The sequence below is a fragment of the Pocillopora verrucosa genome, chromosome 4 (genome assembly GCF_036669915.1).
Source record: "Pocillopora verrucosa isolate sample1 chromosome 4, ASM3666991v2, whole genome shotgun sequence".
Lineage (NCBI taxonomy): Eukaryota > Metazoa > Cnidaria > Anthozoa > Scleractinia > Pocilloporidae > Pocillopora > Pocillopora verrucosa.
Genome location: NC_089315.1, coordinates 3,644,637 through 3,669,381, shown reverse-complemented (window position 1 = coordinate 3,669,381; position 24,745 = coordinate 3,644,637). Strand labels below are relative to the sequence as shown.

Below are 24,745 nucleotides of genomic sequence, written 5' to 3'. Positions count from 1 at the left end.
CTGGCTATATGTACAGTCAAACCTCGTTGAATCAACCATTCAAAACTTCAAGCCTGCCCGATTACTTTTAATCGGCTTGGGTCGAATTTTATCCTGCTGTTGACGCGAGTCATTCAACATTTTGAGGCCCCGTTTTTTTCATTTTCTATCCCTGCTACTTGTAGTACTAAGCTCTACATATGAAAATATTGCATTATTTATGTGTCGGTGGGTACAAGGAGAAACTAATAGGAAATAACAAGCAACATCAACAACTCACCCGTCCTTCAGTTAAGATGGCATACAAACAAGTGTTTTTGAAATTTCTGACTACATTTGCCTTCACTTTATCTTCCTTTCTACAAAGCACTTACCGGTAGTTTCACTTTGGATCAATTTCCGTCCTATTGCTACCAATTTGTTTACTTATTCATATATTTTCATTTTCTTGTCTTTTTCTGCGGTTACCTGTTTATTTATTTGAGTTTTTGAGTGACTTCTAAAACGTTCCGTTAACTCTTCAGCAATCCCGGAAGACAAGGGACTTCTTGGAAGAAGCGAGGCTACTCTTCCACGCGGCTTAACTGGAAATCAAAAGGAAAAACGTGCTGCGAAGGTATTTGAACCAACATGTACCCGGATATTTATTTTGGCTATAAATTGAGTGACAAGTTCAACTCTTGTTCAGATGACCTCCGTTTCGATGCAAGTTCAATTTCCTCACTGTTATCAGAACGGCTGTTTCAACCCAACCTGCTGAAAACTAGTTTTCTATTTACATACATTATAAGTGTCATCAATCTGCTTGAGATCGCTTTATGTAAATTTTAAGTGTTGTCTGCGACTGGTTTAGGAAAGGATAAAGTTGGTTTTCCAGCGTCTTCTCGAAGACCTCTCTGGACAGAATCGGTGTTAAAATGTATTGGCGGCGTTGCAAAATTTTCGCCACATTAGTCCTTCATATAACATCGTGTTTCAGTGTTCCGCTCAGCGATTTCTATCCTTATGGAGTCAGCGAGGGTGATAATGCACTTCCGCCAAATGACGACGGCAGCTCAGGAGAAATACCAATCTCAATTCTCTACCCGTATTTTGACAAGAATCACGATTCCTTATATGTAAGTAGGCAGTATTTATTTGCACTTTTTAATATGAATTATGTTTAGACTCGGTGATATCTTTTATAAGTTTATTTTTTAAAATATTGAAGTGCCTGTATTTTAAAACCACTTTGATTGTACATGATGTCAGCGCTAAACTTTGCAAAATTGAAATTCACAGATTGAAAAAGTTTCTGCTTTTCTTACTTCACCTAAGATTCTAATAACGCCCTTTAAATAAAAATTTTCAAGAAAAGTGTACATTGATAGCGTCTCTGATTTCTTGTGTATTAAAATCCCTATGAACTACCAGCGTGACAGTTAAATTTTTTCTCGGAACCACATTTGTCTCGCTTGATTAAATATAACTAAATGCAGCTCGGATCAATAACGTATTCAAACAAAGTATGATTTTCCTTTAAAATTCTATCTTTACACTGTGATGAATGATATTAGTTGTTCGTTTATTCCGTCATATCTTCACTGCCCAACAATATTTTCAGTTCTATCGCATTGTTTAAGTACTCCAATAAGCCACAAGTGACCTTTCTAAGCCCCCCATGTGTTTCATGCCTGGTGTGTGTCACGAGATATATTAGGTTCTTCCTGTACAGAAATCATCGCTACCTCAGCAGAAGACGAATAGAACGCATGCAAACAACGAAAAAAAAAACTTGAATTCAGTATACAAGACATTCCACTTTCATTTCAACCAGATCGTGCACTAAAAGTATTCGTGATAGTCTGGCGGGCACGACGTTAAGTAGTTGTTTCACTAAGTACTTGAGTACTGTCAAAATTTGTTCAAGGGTAATTTTTCAGCGCCGCTTTACTGCCCAACGAATTCACAAACTAAAATACTTTTCGAACCGGAAAATTTTTTAATTTAAGAAGTGTTGTCGGAGGCTACAAAGGCATTAAAACGGTTCGAACTTGAGCTGCAAAACCATGAATCTGATCTGTATGACCTCACCGTTTTCAGTTTACGCCCATGTTATAGACGAGTCATAACTATAATTAGTATAAATCGTCCTTTCACAAATGCTGTATTGCGACTGGCTACGCAAGTCGCTATCTATTTAAGACATTTAAAACAATCAGATTATCAGCTCAAGATTTTTGTCGCGTGATAGTTGATAGTTGGTTATTAGTTGATGCGGGAAAAGCCAGGATCAACTATCACGATTACAAATCGAAAGTGAATAATCTTACAGTTTAAGTAGTTCGAACTCTGACAACAAGAGAGTCTCGTGTTTATTTTGATTTTAAAAAATAGGGAGTATTATAATTTTTATTTTATTTTTACCTTCAACCAAAGTGCTTATCGCCTAGCTGAGTCCACGTTGCAAGGGTGAAAGCTTTTCCTTTATGTAATCGGTCAAGGGAATTAAACCAGAAGCATATAACTTACAATGGGGTCAAAAATCCATAGGCAGTTTTTGAAAACATGTCCTATGCCCAAATATATGAAAAAGACCGACTACTTTTAGCCAATTCACTGAGGCGTGTACACAGAACATCCACTCCCCCGGCCCTCTAACATTGTTGGTGAACCTACGTATTGGTAAAGTTTACTAAGCGCACCAAATTCAACTTTGTTTGCGGAAGAAATAATTCGATTGAAAGTGTCCCAAGACTCGTAAACTCCACTGTAGGTCATCTGATTATGATATAACACATGTATTGTAATATTAAATCGTTCACCAGCACAAGTTGTAAAGAATCATGTTTTATATGATCGCTTGACTTATTAAAGGCTTCCAGAAGATTATCGATTTCAGAATAATCTTCATTTCTTATTTAACTTTTCTCTGTGTGTGATTTCAGGTGAACACAAATGGAGTTATCTCATTTCTGGTTGCAGTGGATCAATACACCCCAGCTCCATTCCCCCTGGGGGACAACCGACGTCTTATTTCGCCATTTTGGGGTGACGTGGATACTAGAAATGGGGGAACTGTATTATACAGGGAGTCTATTGACCCTGTATTGCTGGACCGAGCTACAAAGGATGTTCGACGGGCATTCTTAAATCACCAGAGATTCTCAGCCTCGTGGATCTTCATAGCGACCTGGGACAGAGTGGCATTCTTTGGAGCAGATGGAGACTTTAAAAACAAGGTAACAGGGAAAGATAAATTTTTCGCCTTGTCACAAGCGTGGGACATGAAGAATCGAGCTTCTGACCATTGATGCGCCACCACTGACCTCTTTCATATTTTATTTACACATCACGCTCTCCGAATAGCTGATCCCAGCAATAAGCAGGACGCGTGTCACGTAAGAACCTTATACATGTCTAGCTCTCCACAGAGTCTCTATGACTCACTGGTAGAACATTAGAGTGTGGAATCTGGAGGTCTGAGATTCGATTTCTTATGGGGACTTAGAATTTTTTCCTTTTCCCCACTCTCTTGAAAAGACGTGAAACATCTTTCCCCACCTCACTACTGAACGCAAAATTTACCGTCTTTCCGATTCTAATTTCACAAAGAAGGTAACATTAGTTAAAACTCCAACAGGGCTATAAAGACAAATAACCTTAATTCACAATGGTTTAAGCAGAGGATCTTGTGTAAAAGGGTAAGAATTCTCAAAGAAATTGCAATTTTGTTCCTTGTCAGGTCAACAACTTTCAAGCAGTGCTGGTTACAAATGGACGTCATTCATTTGCCATATTCAATTACAATCAAATCGTGTGGACAACTGGTACAGCTAGCGGAGGGACTGAGGACGGATTGGGCGGAACGCCTGCTCAGGTGAGTGTCTGAATGTAAAGTAAGAGACAATATATTGAGTAAAAACAGTGAGCCCAGTGGATTTATTACCACAATCTATATAGAAAAAAAAATTATAAACATGCAGGTTGCAATGAAACGCACATTCAAATAACCCATAGCCTTCCAATATTTTTTCACCTGTCCTTCTCCTACAGTTGTGTTGCCTGCGAGTGCACAAGACTGCGCCTACAGGAGCGGCGAAGCCTGCGGGTTTCGAGCCCACCCGTGAGGCGAGCGTGCAAGAGGTTTGCAAAGAGTCTGCGAGGGTTCTGGCCCGAAAATGAGACCCCTCTCAGACCTCTTTCCTGCCCGTTTTACTCGCCAACTCGAATCTCAAAGGCCCCATGCTTGTGCCGCATCTTTAGTGGGAGTCCACTTGTCAAAATTTTTTTAAAGAACATATGGCCAATGGAATACCCAAATATCTTTGGACCTACTTAATGTAATGAACTATAACCATGACACATTTACTGTTGTAACTCTAAGAAAGGTTAAAACGTCACCATAGAGAAGGTACTAATCCATGCGCTGAGCTCGCTTGGAAAAGATTACTCATAGATTCGCAGAGTCGAACCCTTTCCTTTATCTGCAGCTGTGACCGAAATATTACACAATGATTAAGATGCTACCATAAATGTATGGAATTGACTGTGGATTTGACTTTGAACTGCAGGGCGGGTTTAATGCTGGAGATGGGGTGAGGTTCTTCATTATTCCTGGCTCCCGAACAAATGACATCCTTAATCTTACTTCCACCTCAAACGTTGCTCGAGACGGTCAGTGGATGTTCCAAACCGATGAAGCAAGTGTGGAAGCTGGGGGATGTAACACAAAAGGTACAAATTGTAAACACAAGTATAGTTTAAAGAAACATCACGGAGTCATAGGCATAGATCTGTAGATGTTGTAGGAGTGGACATTCAGCGAACACCTAAAAAGGAAAAAAAGAACTTGAATGAAAAAATTATAAATAGAGAGTCAATGAAACAGACCAAAAAACTTTGCGGGAAGTAACTTAAAACTGTACGGAAATAATCATATTATCCTCCATAGTTTTTGTTACCTAACTTCACTTTTTAAAAGGCGCGCATCCCTCAGCATGCAACATTTACCGCGACGCACAAAAGTGTTGCAGATTGCACTGTCCTTGCTCCACAAAATGTGTCGTTTTAGAAAAAATAATCCAAATATGTGAAGAACCGCAAACATTTTCTACGTTCAGTGGGCGCACTATCATCAGTTTTTCCTCACCGATTTTTTTGGACTCGCGCGACTGACTTCGCCGATAAGGAGGGGCCACTCGTCGTCTAAACAGTTCCTTGAAGAAGTTTCGGTCATCACGAACCGCAATTGAAACTCCGGTACCATTTTTTGGTTATATGCTACCCTAACATTGCATTCATCTGCTTCTTCCTATTTAACAGGATCTCTCACCATATCACCCCGATCTGGGATTATGTTAGGAGGTACGAACGTGAAAATGAGTGGACCTTGCTTCACTGCAAATGATAACATTGTGGTTCAACTCGACAATGACGTCAACATTAATGCAACTTTTAGCAACGAGCTAACGTCATCAGTTACCATACCAGTGTTGAACAAGACAGGACGGTTGTCATTCAAGTTATCTACTGATGGCGGAAATTCATTCGATTACAATGGAGTGTACACATCAGGTACGTTATCAACTAAATTCTTTTTATTGTCCATTGAGCTCACTTTTGACATCAATCAAAATTGTAAATGTAAGGAAAAATTAAAAATAAGGAACAGGAATTTTATCTTTTAAGACGATTATTTTAACGTTTATGTCTTTGTTCGACAACCAAGCTTAAAATTTGAAATATGCATATTTTTAATCTACACTCAAGTCGCTCTGACCGTAGGATCCATAAGTTCTAATCAATGAGCCATGTGTGGCCCAAATAATTCCGGATGTGGTGGAGTATCTCATCGCGAAATGGAACCTTGGTGAGGTTCGAATCTTCACAAGGCCCTCGGATGTTTAGAAGATATTCTAAGGGCAACATGCACCATTGGCTTTGTTCAAGTTTCCGGGTCATTTCTTCCTTCAGTAGAAGGAACCTTTAAAAAAATTATCTCTTTTATTTTAGTTCCCATAAATCGATACATTCCCGAGGTCCAGCGAGAGGACGGTGATAAATGGCAGGAGGATTCCACGGTTGACATTAGTTGGGATTCGGGAAGCATCGGAGGACTAGACGAGGAAGTGTCGATTGATTTGGCGCGCTATAAAATGGGAGATGATGATGTCCCCGTACTGGACAGCTTCCGCCAAGTAGTAAACAATCAACTTAATTCTGGACATAGTCAGTTTAATGTCTCAAAAGGAGAGGGAGACGGGTAAGGGTGATTCTTTAAGCAGTAATGTGCGGGAAAGAAAAAAAAACATTAGTTTGGCATGCTTTTTCATCATATGAACAACATTCTGCGCGAAATTGCATTGCGGCTCAATGGCATCAAACGCATGTTTGTGCACTGTTTGTGTTGATAAATGTAACTATCACATAAACTGCGATGTTATACAGGGATTTCCGGCCCTGAAAAAAGCCGTAGCAACACACGTGAAAGAATATCTTATTTTATTTCCCACGTGTGTTGATATAGCCAATCACTCGGTCAGGTTGCTGAATGAACGGCAAGTTGATTGTCGGAGATTTCTCGAAATATGGCGCCTAAAACACTAAAAAATCCGTATGGCTGACAGACAGTGAGATTCAAACTTACCTAGAAGGAGAAAACCAGTGTACTAAAAGAAAAACTGAAAGTTACGTATTCAGTGGCTTTGGTGTTAGCATTTCCATTGTTGTTTTTGTAATCATGATTCAACGCATTTTTTGCATCCTAAGAGTTAGCGCCCACGCATTCTACGATTGTTATTCGGGGATTGTCGATTTATTTGTTTTCATTGATTAATTTTATTGCTCTTCTTGTCAGTAAAGGGCTACTGTGTTTATATGATAAACAAAATAATACATGGTTGCTTGTAGATATGGAATTTCTCTTCTCACTCTCACTCTCACTCGTTCGCTGTGCTCACTCGTTAGCTATCGAGTTAAACGCTCGAAGAGAAATTTCATATCTACGTGCGCCCATGTATTATTCTCTATGTAGCGCACCTCTTCGTCTTGTGAGTCACTGATCATGAGTAGGGAACTCAGGGAGGAGATGAAAACAGTTCCTAAATATCTTTCGGTGTTGTTTTGTTGAAAAATTAATTTTCAAGGCAAAGCCTATTCGAATGGAGCGCGCGCTATGTCCGTTAAGAACTGAACACAATTCAGTTGTTACGTCAGTTGCAATTCACTGTTTGTTTTTGTCAGCGAGTTTTAAGCTGCATCTTTTGTGTCACAAAAAGATGTGTTCTGTTTCGGTAGTCACAACGAAACTGGTTTCAACAGCAATTGGCGATAGAGTGGATTATTTGAGTAAAGTTCGTGGTAAAGAAGAAAGTGTTTATGATAAAGTTGTAAGAGAATTCCGCGAACTCGAGAAGAATGCTGACAAGTACTTTGACAACTTGGACGCTGTCGAAGAAATGTGTCACCAAGCGAAAAAAGACGCGCAAAGATTTCGGCTGAAAGCTGAGGCCGACAAAGAACTATTGAAGAGAGATGCTGCCGTGAGGGCCAAATTGTATTCCTCCGTCACGGAAATGAAAGAAAAACTGAACCGAATGGATATCAAAGAAGAGCCGACATGTCCAATTGAGGAAAAGATGCCTGAAGCAGCTGAGAATGCACACCGGCTAACTGTCACCGGTCGAGTGTGTCGCTATGTCAGGATTGGATGTGCTTTGGTGTTTGACGCAGTAGCTGCGTATACTCTCTTTAAGTTTACTCAGCCATACTTTTTTTAAATCACTGCGCCGGGCCCCAAAAAGAAGATGGGCCCATCGCTCGGTAAGAGAACGAAAAGCCTACAAGCAGTCCCCCTTTTTGCGAACTCTGTCGCACGAGTTAAAAAAAGGGAGGAGGATCTATGTTTTTTTTACTCCCTATCAAAAATTCAGGCCCTTGATGTCAAAAGATATTTAAGGCAATGATTGGTTTGGGTGTTTTTCCTCAAAGCTAATCCTCTTGTTTTACTATTATTTTGTAGGAACATTGATGATCGTTTTATCAATCTTGTTCGAGTGTCAAGAAAAAACAGCTACAGCAACGTATCTAAGTCTCAGTGGGTGTGGAGTGAAGTGTTTTCTTGGAAGAATGAGCCGTGGGCAGAGAGTAGATGTAAAAAATGGCATCAGAAGGAACCTAATCCAGACACATTCAGAGGTATGGAGACCTAAATTGCATATGTCTTGGGGAAGGAACAGACTAACGTGTTGTTACTGGAAAATAAGCTCTATCGATGCTTCTTAAAGAGAATGAAGTCTACGTCTTAAAGTCCGGATTCAAACGGTAGAGCCTCACAAATTCGAATTTGGTTATCGCTGAAGTTAACTCGAGTAAGGGGCCATTTTCTTGGAAGATGGTTTTTCAGTCATTAACCTTCAGCCACCCCGAAATCCCCAGCACGTCAAAATGTTGTAAGCGTCCTCGTAGCAATTCATTATCAGCACATTAGGCAAGATTCTTCACTCGCGCATTCCCTTTCTTTGAGCAGAAGTGCCTGTAAATGGGTGTTATATAGCCGTCAGGAGAACCTAGAAGCTACCATCCGAAAGGATTAGCAATGCTGCTAAAATTTTCATGCTTGAAAGACCAACGTAAACTCCTATAGAGGATTGTGGGGCTAAACATAGGTTAGTATTCCAACAGAGTGATGGCAAGACCCACCCATTTTTCATTTAAGAAAACGTTTCTGTATGCTCAACGTTAGCGGATAGCTTTTGAGAAGACGACAGTAATGACAAGGCGAAGAGGATTTTGACTAATATTATTGTATTCAACCACTAAGGAGATCCCAGCATGCAGCCATGCCCTTCGAGTTTGACTCAGGCTATGGTAGATCGCGGGCGCTTCATGTCTGATGAGGAATGCAATCCCCAAAATCGCGATGGATGTGATCGATACCACGAGGGAGCTTTCCAGTGTTTTTTAATGGTCAATCCCAGGTCAGTTATTCTTAATTTTAGTTTAATAAAAGCTTACTGGCAAACAACCCTGAGGAAATGTAGATCTATTTGCTGTTTTTAAGAAGGCCCGCTGTGCAACGAAAAAAAGGTATCCATAAGCACAAAATATAACTTTGCCTCGATTTGATTCACTGGACCCAGTTTTTCTTGTTTTCGTCCGAATATGTATCGAGCATGGAGCACTGATTTACTTTTTCTTCCATAGTGCCACAGGCTCCGGTCAGCAGTGCTGTTTCAACAGGCTTGGAAACTTAATGATGGGCCAACCAAACGCAGGGTCCCTTGACCGCGTTCATCCTAATGCTGGTCTCCCTGTGATATCCCATTTCTTCCATGATAAGGTGCCGTACGAAGACTGCTGCCGCAACTCTAAGAATTGTGAAAAGTACTTTGAGAAGCGGCCTTCAGACGACAGCTCAGAATATCAAGCACCAAGACCCGGTAATTCTTAATCATTTAAGTGTTATGTGGCATCTGGGTGACGCGATAACCCAGGGGTTGGAGTGGATAAAATGTGGTCGCTCAAAATTCACAATTGAAAACGAAAAATGTACGAAAGGGCTGAACACGCGTTGAAAAAAGGCGCAGGCCGGTTACTCTCCTGTGTGACAATGCCACATAATTAAAGTGTTACAGCATTTCCAAGTGGAGTCAAATTCGCTCTATAAACATACGAATGATTCGCGTATTTGGGTAAACGCGACGCAGTAGTACGATTTGTTGATAGCGTGTCTGTTTGCAGACAGATCTGTACGACAAAAAAATCCCCTTACCCATCAACAAAACTATGAAAAAAATTGACGAGACAAATACTCAACGGTTAGAGTTATTCATAAATAAGTACATTACGGTTCAATTTTTTAATACAAATAAACCCAGCAGTCTCGATCGATAGCACACCGCAGAAATGACGCACACCGTCCAATTACACAGGCTTGGCGCGTGAACTGTCCTTTTACATTGTTCAGTTACTGTGCAATTGCAAGCGCAGCATAAAAGTTGTCCTAAACTAAACAAAGCGCGCTGCTAATTGCCAACTACATTTGGGCATTATGTTTTACTTTTAATTAAAAGTAGGGAAAAAATGTATGTATAGTTCTTTGATAGTGATTTCCCTTAACAGTTCACATCTTCTTTATTTCAATAACTACGTTTTTTCGTTGCCCATAGCTACCGGTTTTGGGGACCCACACATGGTGACCTTGGATGAGAAGCCATTCACGTTCAACGGATATGGGGAATACTTCATTTTAAAAGTGAAAGGGGTGGACTTCACTCTGCAGGGGCGTATGGAGCCTCTATTAGCAGACGATGGATCGCCCTCAAAAGCCACAGTATACACGGCATTTGCAGCCAAAGAAAATGGATCAGACGTTGTACAGGTTAGGAAAATATGGGGAAACAGAATTATTGATTATCTTATATATGTGGCTATGGGGCACACAGGAATGTACGTTACATGATGTATTTATATTAGACCGTCATTGCCATGCTGGACTCAAGGTGGCCTATTGGTTGGCATGTTGGGCGTGAGCCCGATAGATCTACACTGGTCCAGGTTCGTCTCCCGGCTGGGTCATCTACTTTGCCCCTAATGTGCCCTTCTCCACCCATGCAGGAGTGTTAATGGGTCACAGGAGACTGGATCATCCATGATGGGCCAGCATGTCCTCATTTATTTGTTAATATAAATAAACTAAATGTTGTACTTAGTTAAACTTTTTTTCTCTTCTTCTGCTCAATGTAGATCCAGTTGAATGGTCGTGGCTTAGTGGATGTTTTGGTGAATGGGGAAAGAGTTGATTTTGATGAGCTCTCCCTCCTGGAATTCACCGGAGTCTCTGTGTTGTATTACACCAACACTACTAAATATTCCGTTATTTTTAACTCCGGCATCTCCGTGACAGTTGAAGGGCAGAAAGAGTTGCTTGGTCTCGTGACTTTGGTACCAACAATTTTCAAAGGTAAAAATCAAGAGAAGGTGGAAGAATTCAAATTAATTTCAGTTATTTCTCTCCCCTTTCCAAGTATACTGGTACACAGTTTATCTTTAACGTTTATGAGTCTTTTTAAAGAAGAGAGATATCTTAGCGAAACTCATTTTGAACGAGTGTTACCCGGCTGGGGGAAGAAGAGGTCCCAAGTGGGTAGTTGACTCTTCTCTTTTTATCAAAGAAGAGATGTCATATTACACTTGCCAACGAAGTTTGAGGTCTTTACTCTAAGTTCTGGACAGAGTTTTTTATGGTTAATTGATGGCCAAAGCGTGATGTGCGTTGGTCTTTAGTCGACCGGAAACAGTGACAATTCGTAAATTGCAGGAGGAAAATTACGACTCACTGCAGTATTTGTAAAGTACATCAAATTGATTTGGGGAAACGATTATTGGTTACTCAGAGCGGCTTCCTATAATATAACGAGAGACGTACTTCGAAAGCAAAACGAGCCCGGGCATTTGTTAGTTCGCCTTCATTAAGTTTAAACAAACAATTTGGAGAAAGAAAGGATTCAAGAGGGTGATTTTGAAAAAGTAACTGAAGGTTGGCCCCCTAAATCGACCAATCGCAATGCGTTTGGTAACTGTGAGATTGCATTTAAACGAAACAGCATCACATACCCAACTCCTTAAATGGACAAGGTAAAAAATCGAAGCAAGTATCCGATATTGAGAGTGGAAAGTTAAACTGTTTATTGCAGGTAATACTTCCGGTCTCCTTGGATACTGGGATGACAGTAAAGAGACAGAATTCCTCAAGCCCGATGGAACATTCCTGAATACAAATTCGAGTTTGGAAATCATACACAGAGAGTTCGGACAATTATGTACGTAACTGTCAGATATGATTGCTTTCTGTTCCTTTTTATGTTACTCCAAGTTATGGAATTACCTTCCGGAGTTTCGCAAGTCATAAAACGCAAGTTAAAATCAAACTATCAAAAACCTATGTAGCCGGCCATTAGTATAATTTTCAGGTTAGAAATACAATTTTTGAGGACACTTTTTTTCATATTGCAGATGCTGCTAAGTTGTACCGTGTCCTTTTAGGTTGTCAACCCCTCCATAGTAATTTCTATGATTTTTGATTTCATTTACTTCCGCCCTAATTCACCAAACGATTAAGCTATGAAAAAATTCTGTCAAGTTGTTTTGGTCTTATTTAGCACAAAAGACCTCAATAAACTTTAATGATATGAAACTACTTTTAAGACTTTTAAAGAAAGACATCTAAAATTTGCCAATATGTAGCAGGTTTTTTCTCATACTCTCAAATGCTGACAAAGAAAGCCAAAAAAATAAGACAAGAGTCACATGGGAAACTCCCAGGATACCCGCGTTTAATGGCGCTATCCTTTAAAAGTGCACTTGACTGTTACACCTTTTCTTTCGTCTGCAGGGGTCACCAAACCAGATGAGTCTCTCTTTGTCTATCAACAAGGGCAGGACCACTCCACGTTTCACCATCCGAATTTCCAGCCAATATTTCCTGACAGTCAAAAATTGGACTTTACTGATAAGGTGCTGGAGAAGGAGGCCCAGAATGTTTGTGGGGATAGCTCCGAGTGTTTGTTCGATATTTTTACAACTGGCAAAGTGCGAATCGGACGAGCAACAAAAGAGACTGTGACTCAGTTTGTCGCCATTGTAAACGACACTGTGAAGCCAGGTTGAGAATAATAATTTTTATAGTTTATTGCGATAGCTAAACATCAATTCACAGTATTTGATCCGTCAATTGGATTATTTACGAGCTCCTACAATGCTCAATCGTAAAATGAGTCCAGGTTTTAGACCTTTCAAGTGAAAATGAGTTTTATTTACCTTAGAATAGAATGATCTTCGTTCAAAAGGCTTTGCACTCCGTGTCTGCAGATCAGAACAGAGCTTTGGGCGTCGCGTTAACTGCACAATGAGGCAAGCTTGTGCTGGGCCTACTGGGTGAAAATGAGTTTTATTTACAAAAGATAAAAAAAGTCATTTTCGTCCAGAAGGCTTTGCATTCCGTGTGTACAGTTCAAAACAGAGCTTGATGACGCATCGGTGGAAGAATCTTTGATACATAAGATAGCGATTAAATTCATACAGAAGGAACAATTCATTCTCCAACGACTCTTAGCATTCAAACGACTCGATACCCAACGAAAACGCGTTTATGGACACTTTTCGTTTCCTGTATTGTTCCAGGTCTCTTCCCTGTTTGCTCATGGCTGAAAGCTGGTATGTCAATCACAAGGGTTGCTAAATTGTGTGATGTTGTCTCGATATTTCAGCTTGCGTACCACTGGACTCGCAGCTAACCGATGGGGTTGTACACAGAAATGACACTGAAGGCGGAATTGATTACACGTTTGCATGCAATGAAGGTTTCGTTATGAACGGCTCTAATCATGTGACGTGTAAAGATGGAGTTTACAATGGTTCGGCTCCAAACTGCTTGCCGAAAGGTGAAGTAGATCAATATTTCATTTTTTCATTCACTGCATGCCTTAAAAATTGTTATGTTGACTATAATTGTGTTTTGTTCCCGCCATGATCAATCGATGGCATCGATGATTGATACCGTTTGATAACTAGCGATATAAGTGGATACAACTTGGGTCAGCATGGAAATAAAATCGATCGATTGATACTTATAAATCAAACTTAGAACGTTTAGCCTAATAATTCGGCTGAGATTTGACGTGTGGAAGGCTGCAGTTGATAGGAGTGACTGACGTTTCGACAACTTGAGCGGAAGTCTTCAACAAACTCAAGGTTGTCGAAAGGTTAGTCACTACAACCGACAACAGTCTTACGCGGGAATCTTTCTTTACTGAACGATCAAACCAGTTTTTTTAACACCGAAACTTGCTAAATTTTGCAATGATACTCAAACCAGTCTTAGAAACGAAAGAAGGGCATAGAAACCATTTTAGTGCAGAGACACTTTGGTAGTATTTGGCCCTTTCCAAGAACTCTTTCGTCAAATTATCCACGATAGCCTCTTTATCGAACCAACAATTGGTTCATTCGTCTGTATATGTTCATCGAGGTTTGAAACTCGCGGAAAGTTAGAAAAGCATGCAAGACATTTTAGAGTCTCTCGAGGAGCAGTGGTACTTCAAATTTTTGATCTAGAGAGACTTTTTCTACTACCCTCCAATGCATGCTCAAACGTCATCTGTGTCTAAAATGGACACGCGCAAAATTGAATTTGATAACATAAATGTAATAAAACGAGATGATCGGTGACTGCGCATGACGTTTTTCTTGCCGTCTCGCACAACTCTCTGAGCAATAATAAAGGATCAAGAGCTTCTTTAACAGGAAATAAAACTAATGGAGAACGACAGGCATGGAAACTCCAATGGGAATTACTATACAATCCAGATCTGGTTTATCTGTATTTCGAGTATTTAGCCTACAATGGTATTCCGGATTCCTCAACGCTAGATAGATTAGCATTGGAGCTCAAAACAGACAGGGATAAGGTAAGAGCAATGTACCAGTAAACTTTCAATGTAGTTTGCCTTTTGTCCGGAGTTGATTCTCTTCTGATTTTCAACTGACTTATCGCCTTAGAAGCTTTTAAATAGTAATTCAAATTATATTTCGAAATCAATAATAAAACAGACCAATGACCTAACAACTGACGTTTTAAAATGGTAAAAGGAAAAAGAAAAAAAGTCACTATAATTGTTAATGAGTTGAAACGAGCGGTATGCTTATTAATGCAAACCTGGAGCCGTTGGCTTTTACACGCAAACTCTGTAAATACCCTGTTTGCACCAGGGATCACAAAAAAATAGAAGGATCCCCAAAGTGTTTTGCATTTCATCAAACACGTAATGGTTCCCTAGTTTGGTAAAATTTATTTTTTCTGCTAAGTTTCATTCATTCATTCCTTTTCATTTTATTTTGTACTTATTTTTATTTCATAGATCCTCAGCTGGTTCAAGTTTCTGGATAAATGGTATTACGACCAGAACCAGGGAATGTGGAGCAATTAGTAATGAAGTAAAGTTGCCGCGAAGCGAATCCAGGAAAAATCAAGATGAAATTTATATTTTTTCTATTGCTCAAAATTAGAGAACTTAATATATGATTATTCGATGAGTGCGTAAAACAAATAAAACTTGCACATTTTTTCAATGTTTCCATGGTTATAATTGCATAAGATGGCAGCAAATGAATTTCACTAGCGGGTAGATATCATTTCACGGCATTGAAAAGGTGTCCTAGTCTATTCGCACTTCTCTCGTAAGACCGATCCCTCAGGCATCCTTACAAGTGCATCGATATCCCATGATATTATCATCAATTTACATACAGTACCACTGTCACTGAGCTGCTGTGTTGTGGCGTAGATTCGACTCCAAGTGTTGGCCATATTATAAACAAGTAGTCGGCTTTGAAATCAAATGAGTTCACTGGGGTAAAGCATGAAGTATACCATAGGTGAGAGCATCAAGGGTTGATTAACACTTTGAATTTTTGAATGATTTTCAGACTACAAAGTAAGAGTGGGCCTTTAGATATTTGTCAAACACGAAAACTTTTTATGAACTGGCCAGATGCAGGTATTTTCAACCATACAAGGTTCTCTTAATTACGAATTTTGAAAAGTGTAGTATTTCTTTTTTGCTTAATGCCAGTAACAATCCAATTTAGCCAACATCAAAAATTTGCGGTGTAGTAAGTAATTGTTTCAACATGTAATTTAAGTCACTTATTACAAGTCCTTCAGCCAATTAAGTAAGACGGAAAAAAGAATATGCCATCTGCGACTCAAAATGTTCCCGCTCACATATGAAAAATGTGTTTCTCTCTTCTACTGTACACTACAAACGAAAGTGGTGACTAAATGTTACAGCCTCATTGTTAAGATACTGAGGAATGCCTCTTCGATGCAATGTGCTAGTCTCTTCGTGGTAAACAGTTTGTCATGATCAGAATGTTTATAAGATTACTCTAATCAAAACGACTAAAGCTGCAAACTACATGATCGACTTTTTCGACGGTTTTGTTTACCAATAATCGATCGCTAAAGATTGGTCAGGTTGGGTTCTTTTTTTCAGTCTTTATGTCTGAAAACGCTTTATTGATAGGTTAGCCTCTTCTCCCTTAATTTTTCCAAAGAAACTCAATTGTTTTAATTTACTTTCTTAACGTTTGTTTGCAATTTCTTTTAGGCTCTTTGAAATTGGACATTAAATTTAGTTGACAAGAAAAAAAAATCTGTTTAACGTGGCTAATTTGACTGATCATCTTTAGATCTCAAATTTGGGAGCAGTCTTACTAATACTGGGGGAGGGTGGGTGGAAGGTTTTTGTGGGAATCGAGGGATCAGATGGTTTCCAGGGGAAACGGAGGGAGTTTCCGTTATCAGTCGTTGCCGAAAAAGAGTATAAAGGGGGGGGGGGGGTTCTATAGATCATTGACTATAAATTAACTCTGCCAATGAGCCCTATAGGGGGATCAAACAAATTATATCGGGACTCAGCCATATTCCACTGAATCCCGCCCCCCCCCCTCCCAGGAGATAATAATGATCGGTCACTTAAGGCCAACTGTAAATAAGGACGGAAAGAGGCACAGGTAGATGGTGAGTGTGTCACTAATGTTCCCGTGGTAGATAATTACCTTTGAAAGGCAGAAAAAAAATTAATTAAATGATCGAGTGATAACATGGTACATATTGATTTCCTTTTTAAAAGAATGTCCAGTTCGTCTTTGGCATCTTAAGAATGGTCGTTTTCACGGGAATGGCAGTGTTTATCTTTCAACGTATCATTTCCTGTGTAACGGTGGATATGTCTTGGTTGGTGAAAGTACCGTGACATGCACGGCGGATGGCTCATGGAATGGTACAAAACCCGTCTGTTTGCGAGGTATCAAGTTTAGCCTTAATACCTTAGAGAGGTTTCTTAGAAAAGGAGAATCAGGAATTAATGATTAAGGAGGACCGGGGATGGATGTTAAAGGATCGATCATAATGAAATTACCAATTTTTTTGAAGAAAAGAAGAAGTTAAAGAGCCCTCTTTGAAAGTGATATGCATGAAACTTTCCAGTGTAAATGCATGTATCTCAGTTTTCTCCTAAATCACAGAACTAAAAACCACCACGTGGTTATTAAAATTTACGAAGTCAAATTATCGTTGGCAACATCTTAGAAATTTTTTGTTGATGTTCTTTATTTGAAATTTTCTATGAAGATAATTCCCTTTTCAGGTTCACTATGATCTCACCACATTCACTTAATTCCAGGGGACTAGAGTCCAAGTCACTTCCTGGCGTAATGATTTAACAGATTCTTGACACCCGATCCTCCTTCCCGCGATTCCAGTTCCTTGACTGTCGTTTCCCTATCCTTGATTCTGATTAAACAGAGTATAAGTTCGGTTTCAGTTCGAAAATGACCATGAGATCTTTATAAACGTCGCAGATAAACTCCATCCTTGACTCAAATGGTCTTTTTATTTAGTCTTGCTGATAAGTTGGTTTAAAATGACACCTGATCAGATCATATTGTCTTGATAGTGATGCTGCCGGAAATAAAATCAATAATGATTAAAAAAAAAAAAAAAAAACAAAACATGAAGAAAATGAAACCAGAATTTCCATTCTTCATGTTCCGCTTAAAATTGAGATCTTTTTCAGTTACTGGGACAAAAAAAGGAAATGTTACTTCTTCAGGGAAAAAATGGCTCACCAAAATTTATAATTTTGAATGATAATTGACCTATGAAACCTAAAGAAATGATTTAATACAGCTCCCAGTTGCAACAAGTGGAAATTAGTATTAGTTATGATTATACGATCTCATGATCTTCCTAGCCTTGTTCTAAATGACCTAAGAGTTGCCTTAAATACTTGCAGAATGCCCAAGGCTCCCTTCTTCAATTTCAAACGGCGACATCCATGGTTCGGGTCACTTGCAAGGATCACACCACAGGTTTAGCTGTCGCCCTGGTTACTCTCTCGTGGGCCATTCCATTTTGTACTGTACCGAAGAGGGAAAGTGGAATGCCAGTGTTCCCATGTGTCTGAGAGGTATACATATCTATCTCAAATTAAATTTGACGAATGATGTGTTGTTACAACACCTAGTGCAGGAATCGTCGACCAAGTTTTGTGATACATTTTCCGAACTACAAAACATGTGTTTTATTGAGTTACGAGGTCTGATGTTATGACAACAGTTAACACTAACGCTGTTTTTGATTGAAGAGATGAGGTAGAAATATTTTAGAAACTACTCCCTTAGTTAAACTTGCGCTCGTATCCTTTATGGACGCAATTTGCCAGAGCTACGTCAAGTTATATTGAGTCATTTTTTTAGGGAAAGAAGTAAACCTTCAGTTATAAAGATGATTCAAAATCATGTTTAATAAGATAGAAAAAAGACAAATGAGTCAGTCAATCACAAATCAAGAAGGAGCAAGAATAGAGAAGGGTGAAGTGGACTGCAAATATCAGCTTTAAGAATTTAGATAACCCATGGACTAATGAACTCCTTCGAAGGAATGACTTTCCACATTATTTCCTCTTTCTCCAGAATGTCCTCATCTTCCATCATTCATACCAAATGGATTCGTTGGTGGGAGTGGATCAGTGGAGGGATCGCAGTACAGGTTCAGTTGCAAGGGAGGATACTCTCTTGTGGGAGCAAACATCCTTCAATGTACCGATCAGGGAAACTGGAATGGCTCCGTTCCTACGTGTCTCAAAGGTACGGGTGCACGGGAGTTCGATTACTTTAAACTCCACCAATGTAGCACTTTCTGTTAACTACATCATAATCTGAGTACCGAGTGGAGACCTGCCAGAGTTTGTGTATTACTTCATTTTCACTCGTTTTTGTGCCCCACTTCCGATGCCTGAAACCATTTTCCTGGTGCTTGGGAAATTCAAGAGATATCCATCCCTGTTTCTTTTTAAGGAACCTCGTGTGATCTGTAGCTCGCAATTCGCTTGATATACCACTTGTCACAGGGTTAGTTTTCAAGGAAACGAATTTCTCATCTCACGTTTCTTGTCCAAGGTTATTACGTTACGCGCTAATATGAAGCAAAGTAATCCCTAATTTTTCTTCATTTCTTTTTTATCTCCCACTGAATTATGTGAGCTTATTTTTCCGGATTTTTTACTTTAAGTAATCTTATTTTCAGAATGTCCACAACTGCCGTCGTCAATACCTAATGGATTTGTCAACGGCACAGGTTTCTTGGAAGGCTCCGTGTATGGATTTAGTTGTTTGCAGGGCTACTCCCTTATTGGAGAGAAAACGTTACTTTGCTCTACGGGCGGAAACTGGAATTCCAGCCTTCCCAGCTGTCTCAAAGGTAGCTGTAATTAAGTGATGAAAAATAACCAAAAAATGATTACATTCAAGTGTCTACAAAAACTTTTTAAGACATTCAGCGTAACAAAAACCTTTAAATATCGATTAACAGTTCTGTAATAGTGTTGCTTTTTTTTTTATCTGATTCTCGTTAAAGTGAACTGATATGCCTGACTAAGAAATATTATGACAGTATCTGATCCTATTTTCCAAGCAAGACAGGCTCGAATATGGGGGGAGGGGTTGGATAAAGGAGTTGCTACGGTCTAGGAATAAATCACTTATATAAGTGTGACGTAACGAAAAATTCGTTGTGCATAGACTATATTTAGTTTTGGTCACATAGTTTGCAGCAATATATGAGTTACAGAGTGATTTTATTTAAAGTTTATCCTGAAGCATCAAACACTGTGGCAGGTTTATTTTAATTGTTGTTGGTTCGATCGTCACAGATTGTCCAGACCTTCCGTCGTCCATACCGAATGGAAAAGGAAACGGAACTGGTTTCGTAGAGGGCTCCAAGCATCATTTTACTTGTGATGAGGGATATTCACTGGTTGGACAGAGAGCTTTACATTGCAATAACACAGGTGCCTGGAATGGCTCTGTGCCTGTGTGTCTTATAGGTAGTGTATCTATAATGTTTACCTCTAAAGTAACGTAAAATTACCTTGATGAACAAGAGTTCTGATATAGTGAATACTGAGGTTTACTAATTACTATCATCCTAATTTTTCATAATGTAAATACTATTTTCTATTAGATTGTTATTGCTGTCAGGTAAGTAACACGAGCTTATAATCAGCAGTACAAACATATGCAGTTTTCAAATTGACTTATAGAGACTTATCGTATACATTTTTGGAAATCTTCACACAGATTGTCCTAGGCTGCCATCTGAAATAAAAAACGGCAAAATAAATGGAACGGGTTTTGTAGAGGGATCATTGTACAAATTTAGCTGCAACGATGGTTACTCTATCGTGGGTCAAGATCTTTTGTATTGCACTCAAATGGGAAGATGGAACGCAGGTGTCCCCGTTTGTCTCAGAAGTAAGTGCCTTTAGAATTGTTAGCGTGATCTTGTATGCAAAGGAAAAGCCTGCACTCAAGCTAAGTCACCCATACAGCTGCAGCTTATCCCGTTTTCTGTAAAATGAAGCGACAAGAAATATTGCTACTCTCATCCTGAAAGTTTGAGTTTTCTTGAAAGTTTGCCGGTGCCGATTTTTACTTCTGGGTAAGAGAGACACTGCAATGAGAGCAAAGTGTTTTGCCTAAGAGCATATAGCTCAATGGCCCGGCCACATCTCGAGCCCAGACCTCTCGACCTGGACTTCAGCGCGCCAACCGCTATGTCACCGGATCTCTCAAAATGTCTTGATTTTTTATTATGAATCATAAATGTGATTTAAAGCTATTATTAAATTGCTTTTGAATGTCATTACATGTGTCTTCCAGAATGTCCTATCCTACCGTCTTCTATACCACATGGTTTCATCCAAAGCGGAGGGCTCCACGAGGGTCTTGGTTTTTTCAAGGGTAAAGGCTATTTAGAGGGATCCCAGTATCAGTTTAGCTGTGAAAAAGGGTACTCACTTGTTGGTGCGGAAACTTTAGCTTGCACGGATTCTGGGATATGGAATGACTCGCTTCCCTCCTGTCTTAGAGGTACGTGCATATTCAACCAAAGTGTTCAGCCCTGATATGACAGTGTTCCTCTTCTCTCAACTGAGGTCTGTCTTCCTCTTCTGGACCTAGCATCAAGTCTTGGTTGTTATTGTTAAGTAGTATCGTCCTGTTAGTTGAACTACACGGGAGTATTCTTTACGTAGGAAACCTTTTTTTGTTCATCCTCTAGAGTGCCCGGTGCTTCCTTCATCGTTGGCAAATGGCTTCATCCTTGGAAGTGGCTCATTGGAAGGTGCTCAGTACAACTTTAGTTGCAAGAAAGGGTATTCTCTAATTGGTGCGGACACAGTAGTTTGCACGGATGCCGGAGGGTGGAATGGCTCACTCCCAACCTGTCTCATAGGTATATGAGAAATTGATATTCAATTACAAATATTACTTCCCTAATATGGCATAATTACGTTGCTAAAGTTTGTCATTGTTGTCTTTTTTGTCTAGAGTGCCCAAAGCTTTCTTCGAATCTTACACACGGGGCAGTTCATGGATCAGGTCACGTGGAAGGGTCTATCTACAATTTCAGTTGCATGGATGGTTACTCTATTGTCGGACATGATACTGTATTTTGTACTAAAATGGGTGTATGGAACGCCAGTGTCCCTAACTGTCTCAGAGGTACAAACAAAAATCGCTTAACACAATAAAAATATATTGCCTATTAATTGTTATGGACGCAACAAGCAGTTTCTTCAATATTTATTATATATTTTTCTATTATAACTCTTGATAATTTTGGATTTTGTCAAGGATCTCAGATTGATCCTAGTCCGAATGTGCAGTTTCACATCTCAGCTGAAAGAGCATGGAACGGTATCGCAGTTTTTTCCCACTGAAGCCTTTACTGTTTGCAGGTTTTTTGTCTTTTTGCATCAGTAGGGATTTTAAAGATCGAGGTTAATTTTTAACAAAGGACATATCTATATCTATTATCCAGAATGTCCAGTTCTTCCTTCATGGATATCGCATGGTTTTGTTAACGGTAGCGGCTCATTGGAAGGTAATCAGTATGAGTTCAGTTGTCAGGAGGGGTACTCTCTTATTGGTGCCGCCACATCAGTTTGCACGGATTCTGGTGTGTGGAATAGCTCGCTTCCAACCTGTCTCATAGGTATGTCAAGTGTGTATGACCAAAGGTCAATCCTTCCCCTTGATAGAGAGCGTTTGCAAGATATTAACTACTTACGTTAACTTTTCGGCTCCATGTACAGTTTCTACACGACTGATATGCGTAAATTCATTTTGCAGCCTGCGTAAACGTATTTTATCATAAACTCTATGTTTCTTTGTAACTTTGTAACTTTCTTGTCTCCTAACGAAATACTTTGTTTCCTTATTGTTCGATCAAAGAAAGGTTGCTCACTTCGCAGTAATCTAGAAATGAAAAGTCAACGTTATTCTTTTATTTAATCATATTTTGATCTGTTTTGTTTTCTCCCCACATATTACCGTGAATATAATCTTCATATATCTGTTCACACAGAATGTCCAAAGCTTCCCCTTTCCATAGTACATGGGCATGTTAATGGTACGGGCTCAGTACAAGGATCCGAGTACAGTTTTAGCTGCAATCAAGGCTATTCACTATTTGGTGAACGGACATTGAAATGTACGGCAGAAGGAAAATGGAACGCCAGCCTTCCCAGTTGTCTTAAAGGTATATCTAGCCATTTTATCAGCACCAATCCTCTTCGTGTTGAATTATTTAAATCGTGTTTTTCTGTTCATCACAACGGTTTTAAGACCACCAGACTTGGCATGAAATTAAGGATACGTTTTCTTTATCTTGCACTGGAATTCTTGGCAGAGAAATAATATTTATTTTTAGATTTAGCCATCTATTGCTGTGTTTTCCAATTCTTTTTTCTCTCTGTGTTTTTCCCCTTGATAGAATGCCCCTCTCTGGCTGCTGGCATGGAAAATGGTTATAAACATGGCCGTGGGTCGGTGGAAGGCTCCTTGGTCTGGTTTAGCTGTGCTAATGGTTATTCACTTGAAGGAAACAAATACCTCTATTGTGATGAAAATGGTCAATGGAATGGTACAACACCTTCTTGTTTCAAAGGTAAAGTAAATATGTTTTAAATTCAAATTTGATGAAGACATGCTCACAAAATAAACCATGACTAATAAGAACGACGCTTAAAGCAGCTAATATCGCTGTTTTGTTACTGTTAAAATGACTAACCTACACATGAGTTTATTCGCTTACCTAAGAACATCAATGTGTCAGAAAGCTGTACGCTAACACAGCCACACATTCTTTTTCAAAGATTGTCCTCAAATGAACCGCACTCTAGAAAACGGGCACATTGATGGTAATGGATCCACGTCAGGTGCAGTGTATAGCTTTCTTTGCGATGAAGGATACAGCATAGATGGAGAAACCTCGCTGCGCTGTGATGAAAAGGGACAATGGAATGGTAGCATTCCTGTATGTTTAAAGGGTACGTTAAACTCTCAAGTTACTGCTTGATTACAGTTTGCATCGGCCGACCTGTTATACATCAGTGCTTTGCTATAGTCGCCACCTAATCAAGTTGCGTATCACAAAAACTTAGCAATTAGTAGTAGCAGCAGTAGTAGCAGAGAAAGTAGAGGCATTAGCAAGAATCTTGATTAACAGTTCCTTTGGTATCGGTAGTGGTGGATATTTTTCTGGTTGTGAAAGCGGTGTTCCCATAATGCTCTTGATAGTAGGAGGGTAGGTAGCGATATGAAAGTTCTCTGTGTTCGTGGCATAGGTGGTGGTAATGATTATTGCTTGACTGCGGTGGCAGCAGTGATCTTGGCAACGATGGCGCTTGTGTAGTGTTGATAGTTTAGATGCTAATTGAGATCATTTTAATGTGAGTGGTAAGGGTTGCGTCATCTTGTTGCGAGTGCGTGAAATAATAGCAGTGGTGGCAGTGTTCCAAGCGTAAATAAAAATACCTCTGAAAGTCTTTCATATGTACTCCCCCCTCACTGAACAACTTTCAATTTACCCCAGCTCGTACAGATAAAGAGGACAAGGATACAAACGGCTGGTACCTTTACGTCCTAACTGGTGCTGCTATCCTAATTCTGATAATCGCAATTGGCCTGTTGGTTATTTGTTGTCGACGGAGGTCAGGTCAAAGAGATACAGCAACCGCGAAGGGTGACGAAGAGGCAGAACTGGAAGTCATGATGAAACCTTGAGTATCTGAGGATAGTAAAGACGAATGTACCACTGCTCTACAAAACGATTGCTCTAAAGATCCTGTGGGTGTGGTATAGATGAAAGATCTCCGTTGGCCCCAACTATGTTTTCTGGATTTCAGAGTGTCACGTCTTTGATGTAACTCTTATAAGAGCCCTCTTTAAACGCTTGAATATTCCCGCCGTGACTTTGCGAGACATCAAGAGATCCTTCCTTAGTACTTCACTCGATATCTGAAATGTCTGTTGAGTTACTTTTTCAAGTGGCGACCTTAACTTAAAGAGGAATATAAAATTGATGAAAATCCACGCAGAGCGATAAGCTCCATCAACTTACCGTCTTGAAGCAATCCAATATGAAAAGTAGATCTCCACACCCAGAAACTTTGTTAACGACTTGAGAAAAGATAACGAGGAAGCTAGCAAATCTGTCGTTTATCGAGTCGGTGTCTCCGAGATAAATTCACGAGAAGCTAAACGTTGTTAATATTTATTTCAAGGTGTAATTTATAATACTATCCAGTTAGTGTGTAAAGCACATTGCTTAGGAAAAAATCGTAAGTGCTAGTTGAAATACACAGAAATTTCCTCA

General features: G+C 39.5%; 1 protein-coding gene across 1 annotated transcript; it reads left to right on the top strand.

The window, feature by feature from the left end:
* The first annotated feature begins 672 nt into the window (after positions 1-672).
* LOC131775900 (protein mesh) lies at positions 673-24,745 on the top strand. Its single transcript, XM_059092022.2, has 28 exons — positions 673-1,097; positions 2,907-3,200; positions 3,704-3,838; positions 4,533-4,695; positions 5,284-5,535; positions 5,974-6,223; positions 7,982-8,157; positions 8,783-8,939; positions 9,166-9,401; positions 10,131-10,342; positions 10,708-10,924; positions 11,658-11,783; positions 12,356-12,625; positions 13,230-13,403; positions 16,656-16,829; positions 17,820-17,993; positions 18,499-18,672; positions 19,112-19,285; positions 19,737-19,910; positions 20,164-20,337; positions 20,746-20,955; positions 21,146-21,319; positions 21,415-21,588; positions 21,908-22,081; positions 22,454-22,627; positions 22,862-23,035; positions 23,244-23,417; positions 23,963-24,745. Exons 1-28 carry the CDS (start codon positions 897-899, stop codon positions 24,151-24,153), a joined length of 5,352 nt encoding a protein of 1,783 aa, XP_058948005.2. The 5' UTR covers positions 673-896; the 3' UTR covers positions 24,154-24,745.